The sequence below is a fragment of the Argentina silus genome (assembly GCF_951799395.1).
Source record: "Argentina silus genome assembly, chromosome: 10".
Taxonomy (NCBI): Eukaryota; Metazoa; Chordata; class Actinopteri; order Argentiniformes; family Argentinidae; genus Argentina; species Argentina silus.
This window is the reverse complement of record NC_139664.1, coordinates 18,350,390-18,369,008: the sequence shown is the minus strand read 5'-3', so window position 1 is coordinate 18,369,008 and position 18,619 is coordinate 18,350,390. Positions and strand designations below refer to the sequence as shown.

General features: G+C 47.0%; 2 protein-coding genes across 3 annotated transcripts in view; one reads left to right on the top strand and one right to left on the bottom strand.

Moving 5' to 3' along the window:
• znf236 (zinc finger protein 236) overlaps positions 1-13,739 on the top strand; it is a 48,782-nt gene extending 35,043 nt beyond the window's left edge. The window contains exons 25-31 of the mRNA XM_083679446.1: positions 1,854-1,994; positions 3,138-3,292; positions 3,600-3,713; positions 4,033-4,227; positions 7,750-7,879; positions 9,144-9,317; positions 12,542-13,739. Coding sequence (XP_083535572.1) covers positions 1,854-1,994; positions 3,138-3,292; positions 3,600-3,713; positions 4,033-4,227; positions 7,750-7,879; positions 9,144-9,317; positions 12,542-12,675 — 1,043 coding nt within the window. The 3' untranslated portion in view covers positions 12,676-13,739. The remainder of the gene's footprint in view (positions 1-1,853; positions 1,995-3,137; positions 3,293-3,599; positions 3,714-4,032; positions 4,228-7,749; positions 7,880-9,143; positions 9,318-12,541) is intronic.
• A 2,083-nt stretch (positions 13,740-15,822) lies between these two features.
• LOC310811002 (myelin basic protein-like) overlaps positions 15,823-18,619 on the bottom strand; it is a 16,321-nt gene continuing 13,524 nt past the window's right edge. For both annotated transcript variants that reach the window (XM_083678967.1, XM_083678968.1), the window contains exon 5: positions 15,823-16,091. In XM_083678967.1, the coding sequence (XP_083535093.1) occupies positions 16,044-16,091 (48 nt within the window). In that variant the 3' untranslated portion in view covers positions 15,823-16,043. The remainder of the gene's footprint in view (positions 16,092-18,619) is intronic.

The following is an 18,619-nucleotide window of genomic DNA, read 5'->3' as shown; positions in this document are numbered from 1 at the left end:
GAAGAATGAATGGTCTGGATCTTCCTTACATATTCTCTGAACAATAGAACATAGGTGAAGAGAGGCCTGTTGGCCTGAACTATATACATTACAACAGCAAAGGAATTGGCGATAGTCAAGGCGAGATGTCCTCAGGACGTCCACCAGGCATATTCACACACACACACACACACACACACACAGGGACACACACGGACACACGCACGGACACACACACGGACACACACAGACACAAACACTTATATGGACACAGGCACACACACACACACACACACACAGGCCCACTCATGAGACCTTCGTCACAAGCATCTCTCTTTGCCTATGGGGAAAAGTAGGAGTAGTATGGGGAAAAGTTTCCACAGATGCCCTTTTGAGTCTCCCACTTATTATTTTTCATAATTTGAATGTTAGTGGAGTTTTCAGATTTAGTTTCAGGTTTATTATGCCTCAAGGGTACCTGATAATGAGGGGAGAATACATATTATGCCAGTGTTAAGGACAGGCAGAATATCTGCGGCAATGGCTTCAGGCGGCGCTCTGTTACACACACACACACGCACACACACACACACACCTGCCAATCAAACGGGAGCCCCGCACAGTGTCGCCCTGGGATAGATTCCGGTTCACATCCATTGAGGGGGGGGGGGGGGGGGGGGGGGGGGGCCTGGTCTCCCATAACAATAAATACTAAAGCCATAGCCAAAATAGCGAGTATTTCACAGCTACTTTGTTGACAACATTGTGAAGAAGTATGAGCCGTACATCATTAAAACGAGTGGACAAAAACACTGACTGTGAGCAATTTTAAAGTTCTGCTCGTGATTTGCGGGGGCGGCTTTAGTGTCGCTGATTGGTTTGGAATACGTCAAGGACCCTTGTTTGTGCCATTACAAAATACACACGCATACTTTATTAATAATAATAATAATAATAATAATAATAATAATAATAATAATAATAATATGCCATTTAGCGACTTACGTTGCAGTGAGTGCATATATTTCAGTATATATGGTCCCAGCGGGGATCAAACCCACAATCTTAGCGTTGTTAACACCATGCTCTACCCACTGAGCCAGAGGACCACTTAGATGACTCATGGCTCTTTCTGAAGGACGCTCTAAGGAGCCTTTTCACCCTGGACTCAAAACTGATCAATTAGCTGTTGGAACACTGTGTGTGTGTGTGTCCTGTGTGTGTATGTGTCCTGTGTGTGTGTGTGTGTCCTGTGTTTGTGTGTGTGTGTCCTGTGTTTGTGTGTGTGTGTCCTGTGTTTGGGTGTGTGTGTCCTGTGTGTGTATGTGCGTGTGCGTGTGTGCATCTGTCAGTGTGTGTGTGTGTGTGTGTGTGTGTGTCCTGTGTGCGTGTCTGTGATGTTTTTGTGTGTGTGTGTGCGTGCGTCTGTCAGTCTCTGTGTGTGTGTGTGTGTGTTGGGACCTAGCACTGGGACAGTGTCTTCTCCTCTCTATAGCTGTGTGTCTCTGTGGCATCTGCTTCATCAACAGTAATCCACCATAATCCTGTCTGCCTGGGCACTGGGCTGGAACTGTCATCAAACAGGGCCCTCTACGGCTCAGTCTGAGTCTAAGCTACGTCTGACACGGTCCTCCCAGATGCACACACACACACACACACACACACACACACACACACGCAGACGCACACAGGCCCCCGGAGTAATCCTCATCCTTCACTCTCAATAGCACTGCGACTTCAATACACAATGCCCAAAAAACTCTGCTCAGCTGTCCTCTCCAGTCCAAAACACATACAATTGCGTCCTGCCATCCTCCTCGGCTGTGGGTTAAAAAAAAGAAAAAAAAAAGGCTGTTCTTCTCCCTTTCCTGAAGGTCAGGACCTGCTTCAGCAGCACAGCGCCCCCGGAGGCGTGGAGATGAACGGCGGGATCAGGCTGTCCTCACCACTGGGCACCCAGACCATCAGCAACGACCACCTCCTACCTCACAGCCCCACCAACACAGGCATGACAGGTGAGGATTCACCGTTTGTGTGTGTGTGTGTGTGTGTGCGAGTGCGCGTGTGCGTGTGCGTGCGTGCGTGCGTGCGTGCGTGTGTGTAATTGCACCTACTCATCCATTGTTCCAATCTGTAATTACACAGATGAAGAGCTGTATGCCCCAAAGTGTTTCTGGAGTGATTTGTTATGCAAGAGACGGGTCAAATCATTATTATACTGATTGTGGTGCTCACCGTCACGTCGAGTTTAATGAACTTTTCCCGAGCCATCTCTCGCCAATTCGCTCAAGTGGACAACATTAACCTCCACCGAACAACATCCACACATGTCGAGAGTCCTCCAACCGGTGTTGAAATCCGCCGTTATTTCCGTTCAGTCAGGACACAGGACGTTGGAAGATGTTCAACGACAACGGTAATACGTTCGGTTTGAGGGTCGTCAAGCGGTTCCGCTCTGATATAACTCTTTCAACTTTTCACAAAGCCCACCTGTAGGGAGGTAGAAACACAGAGAGAACCTGCAGGTGGAGGCTGGGGGGGGTGTGGGTGGGACGGACCAACAACTGAAACTCTCCTGGCACAGTGGCGAAAAACACTGTTTTTTTTTTTAATATATGTTTTTAGGGCATTTCTGCTTTATTGGGATAGAGACGGTAGAGATTGACAGGAAGGATGGGTGAGAGAGAGGAGGGATGAGGTCGGTGGCCGGAATCGAACCGGGGACCTTGCGACGATATGGTATGCGCCTTAGTGTGCTACGCCACTGAGCGGCCCAAAAACCGCTGTTTAACCACGGTGGAGTGTTGCATAACTCTTTTTAAGCCTCGTCCCACGAACATGGGATGTGTTTTGCACAGCTGAAGGTGGTACATTTTGTACGCAATCGTCCCCCTTTTCAGAAGAAGTGTCATTTCCAAATCCAATATGTATGCAAATACCATCAAATAGAAGCAGACAAATCTGTACTTTAACCTCAGTCATTGTTTGATTTCAAATCCAAACTTCTTGAGGGTAGAGTACAGAGCTAAAAGAAGACAAAAGCTATTCAGTCTATATTGAGAGGTATAATCTGATATTGTTTGAAATGTGTTGTTGTTGTTATTATTCGTGTTCAACCGTCTAACTCCCGCCCTCTTCCTCAACCCCCCACCTGTCAGTCACCAGTCTGCCGAGCACCTGCCTATCACAGACGTCTGTGTCCCAGAGCCTGGTGATGTCATCAGGGGGTGTGGCCAACGACGGCAGTGTGACGCTCACCCTGGCCGACACGCAGGGCATGCTGGACGCTGTTACACTTAACCTGAATACGCAGGTACCTACCGACACACACACACACACAACATTACCTCATCTCCCCTGAAAACAAAGATTATAGGAGGAAAGAGCTTTTATTAGATCTAAAACACACACACACACACACACACAGACAGACACATGCGCACACACGCACACACAGATGCACATGCACACTCTCTCTCTGTATCTCTCCCTCACACAGACGCACATGCACACTCTCTCTTTGTCTCTCTCTCTCACACACCACATACACACACACACACACACACACACACACACACACACACTGTTCTGCTTCAGTGAGTTATTCTCTCTCCTAACAGGGTCAACAGTTTCCTGCCGTGCTGAGTGACCAGGGGCAACCAGTCACCTCTGGCCAGCAGGTCATACTGGTCAGCCATCAGGGCACAGAGGGAGCTCCTGACAATGGCTACAGGGTGGGTGTGTGTGTCTGTGTGTGTGTGCGTGTGTGCGTGTGCGCATGTGTCTGTACGCGTGTGTGTGTGAGTCTGTCTGTCTGTTTGCCTTTGTGACAGTTAAACCTGATTGTGTCTGTATAAAAAGCCTCATCTGTGTGTGTCAGACAATTTTGTCAGTCAGTCAGTGTGTGTGTGTGTCAGTGTGTGTGTGTCTCAATGCATTTGTACCTTAGTGCCCATACAAGTGTGTGTGTGTGTGTGTGTGTGTGTGTGTGTGTGTGTGTGTGTGTGCGCGCGCGCGTGCATGTGCGTGGGTGTGTGTGCGTGTCATTAACAGATGGTTGAGGAGAGCCAGCCGGTGTTGAAGGAGGGCCAGGCGGAGGGCCAGAAACAGAACCAGTGTTACTACTGTGACCTGGTGTGCCAGAGCGCCAACACACTCCGCCGCCACTGCAGGCAAGCCCATGGCAAGGAGCGCTGCCACGTCTGCCGCCTGTGTGACAAAGCCTTCAAAAGAGCCACACACCTCAAGGTAGGTCTGGACACACACACACACACATACAGTATGTGCAGACACAAACACACATACGTGCACAGACACACACACACACACACACGCACACACACATACAGTATGTGCAGACACATACGTGCAGCCACATACATGCAGACACAAACACACATACGCGCACGCACACACACACGCAAGCACACACTCTCACTCAGCAGACAAGTGTAGGCCGGCTTCTCGCAAAGAGTTTGCTGAGAAAGAGCCTCTCATTGACGATAGGCCTTGACACACACACACACACACACGAATGAAGCTTTGCGGCTGTGTTTTTGACAGGGGCTCATAAAGGCCACAATACTCTTAAGAAGTGTCTTCACCCCTGTGAGGCCCTGGTTCCGACAGGAGAAACTAGAGGCTCAGGAGGAGAGGAGGGAAGTAAAAAGAAAAGTTGACATTGAAAAACAAAGGCAGTCAGACAGACACAGCTACACCCACCCACACACACGCACCGCTTAGAGATGTTCAAGAGCCACTCATTTGAAGGATGCCTGTGAGAACGCTGACATCCTGCACTCCATTCCCTGCCTCCAATCTGTGTGTGTGTGTGTGTGTGTGTGTGTGTGTGTGTGTGTGTGTGTGTGTGTGTGTGTGTGTGTGTGTGTGTGTTAGGGGGGGGGGGAATAGAGAGAATGAAAGAGAGAGAGAGCACAGACACACACACACACACACACACACCGTCTTCTGCCCCACTCCAGCACGGACGCAGCGGGAGCTCTGAGCCACGGGGGGGGGGGGGGGGGGACTAATCTCTGCGCCTATATGCACAGCAAAGCCCCCTAAAGCTGACGGCCGTGTTTAAGAGACACACACGCACTCTCCTTCATCGAGGTGTGGAAGAAACCCCCCCCCAAGCAAAGACTTCTTATGGTTAGTCACAATCTAGCATACTACCTATTCTGTGAGCTCATTTTATGAGTCCATTTTATTATGACAAGAGCTTTTCTAAACGCCGAAATCATATTCACAGAGAGAGAGAGACACACGGCTCAGGGCAGAGAAAAATTCAAACGTCTCCTCTGTCTCCTCCGCCTTTTTTACCCCCCAAATCACCTCTTTGGTCTCCTCTTTTCACCTCTCAATCTTTAAACCAGATGTAACCTCTCGCCTCCCCGTGTACTCAGAGGATGTAACTCTTCACCTCTCCGTGTACAAATCTTCGGTAACCTTTCACCCCTGCATATGGTCAGGAATGTGTTATTGCAGCGACAGCAGCCCGAAAAAAGTCAACATGAGGCTCAAATCAAAAGTTCACTATGCATATGGATGTATCAAGGTCAAATGATCAGTATCCAATATATCATATTATTCACTGAAAGTATGAATATAGCATTAATAATCAGTTGATCAATTATCACAATCTTCCACAAAGGCCTGTCCTCATATGTCCTGTCCTTTGGTTGCCGTGTGTGTGTGTGTGTGCGTGTGCTTGTGCGTGTGTGTGTACGTTTTTGTGTGTGTGTGCATGCGTGAGCGTTTGAGAGAGAGTGAGAGTGAGCGAGAGAGAAAACAATAGAACAAATATGTTTATTGTCACGCGTGTCGTTTGTGGAGGGGAACGCGCGTCTTGTGCCGAGAGGCTCGAGAGTAATGTAGGCCTCCTCTCTCTCTCTCTCTCTCTCCTCTGGCTCAGTGCCCCCCCCCCCCCTCCTCTCTCCTTCCCGGTCGCCACACGTCCCCCCCTTCTAAACACTTCCTCATCTCATTTAGGGAATTAGGCGCTCCGCTGGATCGTTGGAGCATGACTGGAACCATATCAAAGCCCCCCCATGGTCTCACTGTCTCCACTAATCACCAGTACCAGCATCGATACCGCCATCTCTCCCCGTCTTGAGGATGAGAGTCACCACTCGCACACACACACACACACACACAAACATGTATGTATACACACACACACACACACACAGGCACATGGGCAGGCACATGGGCAGGCACATGGGCACACACAGACACACACACACACACTAATCTATGACCGTGAAATCTTCAGAAGAAGGTCACAGGTTTTGGCAGTCCGATGGTGTGGTCAAACAGGCTGAAAGTGAAACTGACCCAGCTCTCTCCTCTCGTCACATGACCCGGCTCTCTCCTCTCGTCACATGACCCGGCTCTCTCCTCTCGTCACATGACCCGGCTCTCTCCTCTCGTCACATGACCCGGCTCTCTCCTCTCGTCACATGACCCGGCACTCTCCTCTCGTCACATGACCCAGCTCTGTCTGCCTCAGTCCCTATGTTTGTCATGAGGGAGCCGCCTCTGTCACACTGTGGAGTAGATGTGGGAGCGGGCCCCGCAGTTATTTGAGAGTGGTAATTAGTGGTTTTATCTTGTGTGTTCTGTCACAAACTGTCACTGAGTTTGAACGATGAACAAAGGGGCAAAGACACGGAGAGCAAGGCTTGCAACACCAGGGAGCCAAGATACATATTGGAGTTTGGTTAAGTAGTGCTTTAATCAGGAGGTTGGCTTGATACTGTAGATTGACAGATGTTAAGTAAACAGTGTCAGAGTGTGTGTGTCTGTGTGTCTGTAAGTGTGTCTGTGTCTGGGTGTGTGTATTGAGGCCTGGCGGATCCCTGACTGACTCACTGTCTGTGTGTATATCTGTGTGTCCGTGCGCGCACGCGCGCATGTGCGTGTGTCAAGGCCCGGCAGATCCCCGACTCCCTGATTAAATTGAGAGAGATTTACCGCGTCTGTCCAGCTGAGATTCACTTGAGCCCAACTAAAGCGGCCCGAAATTACCTCTGAGCCCCGTCTACGGGGACCCTGGCACCACCGAGCCCAGCGCCAACCCAGCGTCCTGGAAATGAACTACCACATCTAGTTTATTGCCACCCAATAAACTAGGTGTGACTGGGGATGCCAAGCACAGTAGCAATTTTGATTTCTTTTCATTTATTTCAGACACTTACTCACGAGCACACACACACACACACACACACACACACACACACACGCGCGCGCGCGCACACATCATGTGGGGAGTTGGGGAGAATTGTTGTTCCAAGGAAAGCGATCCAGCTGTGCTTTCCCTGATTCTAGAAGGACTCTGGAGAGGTGTGAGAAGTCTTTTGTCGTAATTTCAGCTTTGAGACAACTGCTGTCTGTTGTCTGTTGTCTCATCGTTAGTTTTAAAGTCTAACAAACACGGTTAACGTCTCAGCGTCCACTGTTGTGTGTTAATGTTTCCACACCTCCTGACCTCTCTTCTCTCTCTCCCCTCTCTCCCTCTCTCTCTCCCCTGTCACCCTCTCCCTCCCCTCTCAACCCTCTCTCCCCTCTCACCCCTCTCTCCTCTTTCCCCCCTCCCCTCCTTCTCTCTCCCCTCCCCTCTTTCTCTCTCCCCTCTCACCCTCCTTTCCCTCTCTCCTCTGCCTCTCTCTCCCCTCTCTCTTCTTTCCCCCTTCCTCTCCTCTCCTCTCCTCTCCTCTCTCCCCTACTTCCCCCCTCTCCCTCTCTCCCCCCTCCCCCCCTCTCTAGGAACATGAGCGTGTCCACCAGAGAGGGCCCTCGCTGAGCTCCCAGAGGCCCCGCATCTTCAAATGTTCCTCCTGTGAGAAGGCCTTCGCCAAGCCCAGCCAGCTGGAGAGACACAACCGAACACACACAGGTAACACCCTGCACACACACACACACACGTGTACACACACACACACACACACACACACACACACACCTGCTCACACACCTGCTCATACACACACGTGCCCACACACACAGACACTCTCTCTCTCACACACAGACACACACACGGGTAAAACTGAATAAAAGATGGCGATGGTACAATCTGAATGAATTAGCCCTCCGGGTGGGACCTTCCTGATGAAAGACATTCTGATGGCTTCTGTCACCATCCCGCCAGTCAGTGAGCACCACACCGATGGGGGGGGGGGGGGCAGGGATGAAGTCTAAAGCGAAAGGATGAGTTATTTTAAAAGTTCCCCCTGGTGTTCGTGCGCCCTCCATTCATTGATGATGTCTGCTTGCCCACCTTGTTTACCCCGTAAACCCACCTTGTTTACCCCGTTTCAGCTGGCTTTCAGGAAAGAGAGAGGAGCTCTCAAAATACGGCTGTGACAGAATGATGAAGTCGTGACCAAATCAGGAGTGTTTAGCTGTTTAAATCTGTTTAAGGACGAGCTATTTTCGCTTTGATGTGTGTGTGTGTGTGCGTGTGTGTGTGTGTGTGTGGTAACCTAAATGTCAGACGGTAATGGAACCCTAATGGAGCAGTTCCTCTTCATTTCCCGCAAATATGTCTCCACGTTGTTTTGAATTTAATGTGACTAATCATGACACATTCTCATTTGGTTCTAAAAACAGCTTTAGTGCTCTTCCACACTATCCTGCGTAACGATCCTCTTTTTATAGTCTGAATTGGCACAGTCGGTTACTGGCATGCACCACATTTACTAGGGCTGTGTTGTCTTTAATCCACCCTTGACAATGTGGCTGCCTGGCTGGATGGATGGATGGATGGATGGCTGGCTGGCTATTTGGTTGGATGGATGGATGGATGGATGGATGGATGGCTGGCTGGATGGATGGATGGATGGATGGATGGATGGATGGATGGATGGATGGATGGATGGATGGATGGCTGGCTGGCTATTTGGCTGGATGGATGGATGGCTGGCTGGATGGATGGATGGATGGTTGGCTGGCTGGCTATTTGGCTGGCTGGATGGATGGATGGCTGGCTGGCTGTCTATCTGGCTGGCTGGCTGGCTGGCTGTCTCTCTCTGTCTATCTGTCTCTCTGCCTGTCTGTCTCTCTGTCTTTGTCTCTCTGTCTCTCTGTCTGTCATTCTGTCTGTCTGTGCGCAGTACTAGAGGTGTAGTGTTTTTGAACAGTGTGTGTCTGTCTGTCTGCAGGCGAACGTCCCTTCAAGTGTCCCCAGTGTGACAAGGCGTTCAACCAGAAGAGTGCTCTTCAGGTCCACATGATCAAGCACACAGGGGAGAAGCCCTACAAGTGTGAGGTCTGCAGCATCGGGTTCACGCAGAAGAGCAACATGAAGTTCCACATGAAGAGGACGCATGGTTACAGTAAGCACACACACACACATACATGCGAACTCTTACAGTACGTACATGTGCATAGTACACACACACACGCAAACGCTTACAGTACGTACATGTGCATAGTACACACACACACGCACGCACGCACACACACACTGACCTTCACATATACAGACCATTAAATTTCCATCATTTGTTGCCTTCACGAATGACGTAGTTCTCCACATAGTTCTCTCAAGTGTATTGTGAAGCAGAGCACATCCCAGATTGATAGGTGACCTTGTGGATTTGTCGTGTGTTGAAAGCTTGTCTTGTCCCTCCCGGTAACCTTAAGGAGGCTCTCACTGGAAATCCTTGGTGTGTCGCTCCAGCTGAAGAGCTTCTCCTTTACTTAGGCACGCACACACAGACACTCATATGCACACACACACACACACACACACACACACACACACACACCCAGCCTTGCAGCCCTCTGACAGTGTGGGTAGGCAGCCAGAGAATGTGATGACAGACCCGTCCTTTCTGTTTTATTTGAAGACAGATACTAAAGCCACTGTGAAGATGTTTCCTGCTGTTCCTAGTGTGAGATTAGTTAACCTTGAGAGGCCTCACAGAGGGGCTTACACACACACACACTGCCTCAGGGGACAGGGGAGCTGCTAATAGGTGGCAGATCACGTCCAGAGGGAGACCTCTTGGGTCTCATTTGAATAAAACTGTCAGTGGTGTTTGCATAATCGTCGAGTTTCATCCTTGCATTAGGGATTTGTTGGTGCCGTGACTGCTGCATGCAATCTCTGACAGGCTGGGTGCACTGTTCTCTGGTAGAGGACGGCTACATCACGTGAATGTACCTTTTAGAAGGTGGTTGAATGAATTCCATGGTAGTAGAATTCAGTAATCATTTGGAAGCTATCATTAGGACCCAATCATTCATCATCATTAGTCCAGCGAATGGTTATTAAACAGAACTGATAAAGCTATGATGAGGATATATCTGGGAGTCTGGGACTGGGTGTCAGTTTTGTGACAGAAGGATTTCAAGGACGTGCTGAGGCAGTCAAGAACTGACAGGAGAGGGGTGTGTGTGGGTATGTGTGTGTGGGTATGTGCGTATGTGCGTGCGTGCGTACCCAGAATGACTGTTGTAGGAAAGGCTGAGATGTGCGGAACATTTGACAGCTCTTTAATTGAGAGAGAGAAAGAGAGAGAGCGTGTGAGGGAGTGATTTAATGGAATGAATTCTGGAGCTTATGCCAAGACACACTCTCTCAGCCATGCCTGTCATCTCCCTGACCTTGAGAGTCATACATACACTAGATTCTCCGTTACCGTTAGGAACCAGGAAGTCACCTCAGCGTCTCCCATCACGGATAACCATCTATGGATAACCATCTCAGAAACACGGTAGAGGGTCTGTGGGCCCGTGTGGCTCAGTTGGTAGAGCGCGGCGCAAGCAACACGTACAGTTAGGTCCGGAAATGTTTGGACAGTGACACAATTTTCATAATGTTGGCGCTGTACGCCACCACAATGGATTTGGAATGAAACAATTGAGATGCAATCGAAGGGCAGACTTTCAACTTTAATTCAAGGGGTTGAACAAGTATATCGTATGAAACGTTTAGGAATTGCAACCATTTTTGTCCATAGTCCCCTGTTTTCAGGGCCTCAAATGTAATTGGGCAAATTAACAATCATAAATAAAATTTTAATACTTTGTCGAGAATCCTTTGCAGGCAATGACTGCCTGAAGTCTGGAACCCATGGACATCACCTCCTTTGTTTCCTCCTTTGTGATGCTTTGCCAGGCCTTTACTGCAGCTGTCTTCAGTTGTTGTTTGTTCATGGGTCTTTCTGCCTTTAGTTTTGTCTTCAGCAAGTGAAATGCATGCTCGATCAGGTTGAGATCAGGTGATTGACTTGGCCATTGCATTGTATTTCACTTCTTTGCCTTAAAAAACTCCTGGGTTGCTTTCGCAGTATGTTTTGGGTCATTGTCCATCTGTACTGTGAAGCGCTGTTCAATCAACTTTGTTGAATTTGGCTGAATCTGAGCAGACAGTATATCCCTAAACACTTCAGAATTCATCCGGCTGCTTCTGTCTTCTGTCACATCATCAATAAACACTAGTGACCCAGTGCCATTGGAAGCCATGCATGCCCATGCCATCACACTGCCTCCACCGTGTTTTATAGATGATGTGGTATTTTTCGGATCATGAACAGTTCCAAGCCTTCTCCATATCTTTTTCTTCCCTTCATTCTGGTACAGGTTGATCTTAGTTTCATCTGTCCAAAGAATGCTGTTCCAGAACTGGGCTGGGTTTTTTAGATGTTTTTTTGGCAAAGTCTAATCTGGCCTTTCTATTCTTGAGGCTTATGAATGGTTTGCATCTTGTGGTGAACCCTCTGTATTTGCTCTTGTGAAGTCTTCTTTTTATGGTAGACTTGGATAATGATATGCCTACCTCCTGGAGAGTGTTCTTCACTTGGCTGGATGTTGTGAAGGGGTTTTTCTTTACCATGTGAAGGATCCTGCGATCATCCACCACTGTTGTCTTCCGTGGACGTCCAGACCTTTTTGTGTTGCCGAGCTCACCAGTGCGTTCTTTTTGTTCTCCTAATTTTGCCGCTATGTCTCTGATGGATTTGGTTTTGTTTTTGCAGCATAAGGATGGCCTGTTTCACTTGCATTGAGAGCTCTTTTAACCATGTGTGCGTTCACAGCAACAGCTTCCAAATGCAAATGCCACACTTGGAATCAACTCAGACCTTTTACCTGCTTAATTGATAAAGAAATAACAAAGGAATAGCCTACTTCTGTCCATGAAACTGCTTTTGAGTCAATTGTCCAATTACTTTTGGTCCCTTGAAAAAGAGGGGGCTACATATAAAAGAGCTGTAATTCCTAAACCCTTCCTCCAATTTGCATGTGAATACCCTCAAATTGAAGCTGAGAGTCTGCACTTTAAGCCCATGTATATAACTCTAACTTGAATATGTTTTGGTAAACAGCAAAAATAACAAAAATTGTGTCAGAGTCCAAATATATATGGACCCAACTGTAGGTCCTGGGTTTGATTCCTGCTCTGAACATTTAGACGACAAAACTCTTACTCTCATGTATGCACCGTACTGTAGGTCACTGTGGAGAAAATCGTCCACTGATACTTACTACCACACACAATATATACTCACCCATGCCTGTCTGTCCCTGACCTCCCCCCCCCCCCCCCCCGCAGGTCAGATACGAGAGGTCACATTGGAGCAGGGTCCCGAGACAGAGGTGGAGGTCAACGCTGAGCTGGACCTGGAGGAGGTTGTCCAGGAGTCTTCTGGGGACTGGCAGTGTGGCATTCCCAACGTCTTCCCATAGCACCCCACCTGGGGATCATGTCTTTTACCCTGCATAGCCTTTTGTAATGGAGTCTGTCAACCGATGATGTAAGCACTGATTTTACCACTAGAAAGATGTGGACGGACTGACTCAGCTGAGCCAAACTCCCCCCTCTCTCCCAATCCCCAAATTCTTTGACGATACTGCACTTTTTTAAGCATGTCCGACCTAGACAAAGAAGGTGATGTTGCCATTGGAGAAAACTGCATACGCACACACACACCGGTCGCTATTTCCGCACCATCCTCTTGTCCTCAGATCAGCATTAAATCCAGGGGGGAATCAGGTCATCTCATTGACTAAATGGCTGCTATCTGGTTTCGGCCTGTGCTGTGATAGATGCCAATCTGATTCTCACAGAGCCTTCACCACTCAGTACTGCTGGTCGTCTGCTTTCCCTGGCGTGAGGAGTAAACATCCTAGATCTGAACATTCTAGATCTGAACATCCTAGATCTGAACATCCTAGATCTGAACATTCTAGATCTCAACATTCTAGATCAGAACATCGTAGATCAGAGCATCGTAGATCAGAACATCCTAGATCAGAACATTCTAGATCAGAACATTCTAGATCTCAACATTCTTGATCTCAACATTCTAGATCAGAACATTCCCCTGGTGTGGATATTTTACTATTGAAACATAGCCCATATTGTCTCTAATATGAGGCCTGTGATTGTGACAATGACCTGTGATACCACTGTTGTTATTGGCTGCTGTGAGGTAGGGGTTGAGGGTTGGACTCACTACATTGACAGCGGTTTGCATGAAGTTGCCGTGTACAGTTTAAGACTCATGCACAGCCATTTTGTACTGTGTTTTACTTTTGTAAATAGTGTATGATAAATTGCATATATTTTTTTCTCATTTCTTATCACGACATGGTTGTAAACGAGATTTGTTCCGTTTGTTAACTTTTGTTAAATGCAATGCTAAGCCAGTGTACAGATTATTGAGCTGTTAAGTTTTTTGCATTGGCAGGAATGTATTTTGTAATGTTGAAAATTATTTAAGTAATAAAACCAGTCATTTTTTTACTGTTGCAAATGCGGCTACTATATTGTATATCCCTAGTGTCTTTCACACTTCCTTGAAGGAGGTTTCACTTCTCCCTAATGAAGATTCATTATTGAGTAATTACCTTTCGAGCGAATAGTTAGTCCCTCTGCCTGAACTCTGGGAGCTTATAACTGACATGAATAGTAACGTACAATGAGTCATCAAAAAGGGTGCTATGTTAAGTGCAACCGGCAGGTTTGACCTGGGGACCTTTCACAATGGATGACCCAGACATAAAGCGTTCTACCTAAAGGTCATCTTTGTTGTACAAGGGCTTACATAGGGGCTAACCCGAACTCTCACTCAGGACTACTCATCACAGGAGCCTTATTCCAGATCAGCTCGGTTACAGAAGCAACCATATAACCATGGCTTTGTTTCATGAATCATAGAACACTCTCATCTGACCCAAGTGGCCTTTTATTCATATCTCCTGACACATTATATGTGGCCCCCATCTATTGAAGAGAAAATAGCTGCAGACAGGCTGGTTTTATGATTTTTAATTGATTTATTTGTTTTTTTATTTCAAGTTAAGTGGCTGGTCATACATATATTTATTACAGGTACAACAATGAGGGTCTCAGAGTTTAATGTACATTCATTCACAGGACCCATACAAAACCACACGTGCAGGCACGTAACACACATGCACAAGCACACATACACACATACATACACGCACACACATTGTGGGGGGGGGGGTGTGGATGGTAGGGAGAGGCAGAGATACGCTACAGATTACATACGCTTGTTTTTAAACACATGGAGAACACAAACGTTTGGGAGTCGGGGTACTGAACGACACAAAAGACAGTAATAAGCAGTTTATGCGGCTCGTCGATCATCAGAACTTCCTGTTTAACCAACTTTCTTTTATCTAAAACAATTACGGTTAATTATAGAGAGCACCTTTGTGAAAGTGTTTGTCTTTTTAAAAAACCCACGTAGAGAAAACACAGCACATCATTTTTTGGCAGTCAGAAATGGCATTGCTTGAGCTAGCTGTTTTGTATTCGTTTTCATGTGCAGTGTTTCCACAGGTAATATGAAGCTAGAGACAATAAGACAAATACATATCTAGACTAGACTAGGAGTAGGGAAAGGGTCTGAATCTGGTATAGTGCTGGTATTGCCTGTAATTTCTTACTGTGACAGTGCTAGCATTAGCTTAGATTCAGAGCAGACGATGTCTGCTTCTCAATGGTCAAAACAGTGCATTTCAGAAGAATATCAGTTAAATCTATGGCAAGGGAAAACCCCCAGTACCATGACTACTACAACATTAGTGTCTTTACTTAATTTATCTTGATATACTGGAAATCAAATAAAACCATTAGAAATGATAACATTATCCATTGATCACAACAATTCAGTGGATATTGTGACGTAGACCTTTTTTAGTGGGTTAAACAACTTTCAGTAGCTCGATATCATGTTTACCACCAAAGTTCACACCCAGCCTTAGACCCTTAGGGACAACATGGAAGGACAGCACACTCAAGACAAGAGGACACGTTTGGTCGATACAGCAGGAAGGGAAATGGTGAATGAAATCAAAGACATCAATGACCAAACTGGCCATCATAACAAACACATACACAATGAGTTAGTCCACCGTGAAATAATACTTGGATACATATCCATACAGGGAAGTACAGAATCAGGTACGACAATTGGGGGGGGGGGGGGGGGGGGGACAAAAGACAACTAATGACAGGACAGAGAACCGCTCGTCTCTAAACCAGAACCAGACCTGGTCACTCTCTCAAACCAAACGCTGGGTCAACCGAGTCAACATAGGACCTGGTCCAGCTTCATAGCACGCTACTCCAGGTCTGATCCAGTTAGCCAGCCTGGTTAGAAGGTAGAAGATTCTTCATAGACACAGACAAAAACATTAAAGCACAGATAGGCTACAATAGTGGTCCATCAGGCTAGGTGTGTGAGGAGAGAGAGAGGGGGGGGGGGGGGGTCTGCTTGGACAACTTCAGCAACAGTTCACATCGATGATGACTGCATAGGAGGGGGAGAGGGGGGGGGGGGTGACAGGTGGGAGGGGGGGGGAGCACAGATTGTGTCGCTATCTACCAGCCAGGAGCACGGGGGAGGAAGGCGTTTGAGTTATAGGCTATGTTAGGGAGTTAGAGAAGCAGGGAGAGGTGTGAGTCTAGAAAAATCAAGATTTCTTCTTTTTTTTCTTGGTTGTTTTTTTTTTCCCCCACGGTAGTCCCTTTCCATGACCTCTGCCCTCGTGCTGTTGAAAGGGATGGTTGAAGAGGGACCTCAGCGTTTCGAAGGCTTCACTGGCTTCGCTGGAGAAGCGCTTCCTCCCTGCAAGAGGACAGAAAACACAGATGAGGCTCTGGAAACAGCCTCTGACCTCACCAAGTCACTGTTGAGTTCATGTGAAAAGCTCAAAGCCAGTTAGCATTGACTGATTTACCTATTATACTCACTCAGGAGACCAATTTCTTCTTCTATTTGTCAGTGTGTGAGAAGCTCTGAACACTGATTTCCAGCAGAATATTGTAGGTGGTAACACAAAGTCTATACAGTACATGGCCTTGAAGTACAAAGCACTATTTTCTTACAATGGGTGATTCATCTTTATCGTACACATCACAGTTCTCTGCCAGGCCTGTAGATATCGAATTCTATTTGTATGGTCGATATTCATAGCTTTCATTGTGAATAGCTTTCACTGTGAATTCCTGGGCGTACCTTTGAAAAGCAAAACCTCCTAACACCAATGTGCTTGTTGTGGCCCAAACGGATCAGTTATTTGATGTACTGTGTTTACCATAAGCTTATTCCCCCGAATAGATTGTGCATTTTCTCTTTTAGATAGCAAAGTAGGATGTGGAATGAAGATAATCCACACCGTACAAAGACTTTAATCCCCAACACACGAAACGAAAGAAGACCGAGGCGACAGTCCTACGGTGATTTGAGCGCAACATCATTATCCCTCGGAAAGAAAACTAATTAGGATGCGGTGGCAGAAATAGAAACGAAAACACTCAACAAATGAAAACAAAAAGAAAACGGGAAATAAAGAAAAAAAGACTGCCCTTGTCTGCCAACCCAGATAAGCTTTTCCTGCGCATTCTCATCTGGATGGATGAACGTGATTATATGTGGACAGATAAGAAGCGATAGAGAGATGATGGATTTCACTTAACGGTAATTATATCAGGCAGAAAGATGGATAAACCAGCCATTACAGGCAAGAGAAGTTTGGGGATATTGACATATTTTATCATATATGCTGTCATAATCATCTTATATGTTCACAATGCTACATAATGTCTGCATACTGTATAAGTTCCTAAAGGATGTGAATTGTTGGCATGTTATACCCCATCCTCCATAAAGAAAACGAGAGCACCCAGTTGTTTTCTTTATGGAGGATGGGGTATAACATGCCAACAATAACTCTCACATAGTCTTGTCGGTGAAGCTAGTCATGTGGCAGCTAATATATGGTGCCTGGTGGAGATACAAAACTATTTCGAAAGTCATTTCTAAAGTTGTCAGAAAACTAAGAAAGCTCTTTCATGTGAGACTGGGTCCTGTAGGGATGCTGATGAATGTGTACCCTGCGATTTCTCTCCACTGTCAGTGCCCCCACATACACTGTCAGTGCCCCTCTCTCTCTCTCTCTCTCTCTCTCTCCCTATGCCTCATTAAATGTACTGTATCTGAAGCTTGGTTAGCCAGACAGGCTAATTAAAAAACGCCCTGGCACCCAAACTGCCAGAGCATGTCCACGAGATTAGCATTAGCTCCACGCCTTGTGTGTGATGCCTGCGGTGGGGCAAGGAGACAAAAACAAACAAAGAGACAAACAAACGCACACAGAACTGCTCTGAATGCATGGATGCTCAGAGGCCCACGTCAAACCAGGAGGTGGGCCAATCCCCGAGGGGGAAGTGAGAGAGATAAGGGAAGAGAGAGGGGACGGGAGGGGACGGGGACGGGGACGGGAGAGATAGAGAGAGTGAGAGAGAGGGGCGGGGGGGGGGATACAGAGATAAGGAGAGAGAGAGAGAGACAGAGAGAGACAGCGAGGGGGGGGCAGAGAGATTGGAGGACGGGGGTGTGTGGGGGGTATGGTTATAATATAATGAATGATTATCATTTCGTAATATATATATATATGTAGAGAGAGAGAGAGAGAGAGAGAGAGAGAGAGAGAATTTAAGAGCACCATGGTGCTACTCTGCGCCATTGACAGTGTGTGTCTCCTGTTGTGTAGCCTGTCAGCCGGTTGACAGATGGTATAAGTGAATAAACTGAATAAAGTGCCTCAGCGCTTAACACCTCTCGGCGGGAACAGACAGGGCCAAGCTGATTGAAACAAGCACGAACAAAACTGCTGAGCCTAGAGAGACTTTAGTGAATTTTAAAATGTGTTTGTGGAGGCAATGGGGTTGAAACGTCGAAAAATCTCACAGCGAGGGTTGTTCGTACTCATTTCCGTCAGAGTCACACATTTAGGTACAAAAAACGGTCTCTCAAAATTCCAGTCACGAACAGTGCTGGAAGTCACTGTATGTCACTAAGTGTGGTATTCATTCTGTCCCGTATGGATATATACAGTCCTGTATGTGAGAGAGAGGCCCTTTGTATATTTCTAGTTTCTGTGTGGAGTGTGGAAGTCCGTCCCTGTCTCACATAAGCCCACAGACATTTACATTTACATTTACATTTACATTCATGGCATTTAGCAGACGCCATTTAGCAGACATAACTGATGATAATATAATGAATGATTATCATTTCGTAATAGATAATCACAGCACAAATTCTATTTGTGGAATTGACTATGAGTGCCTCTCTTTGTAAGCCCATTCCTA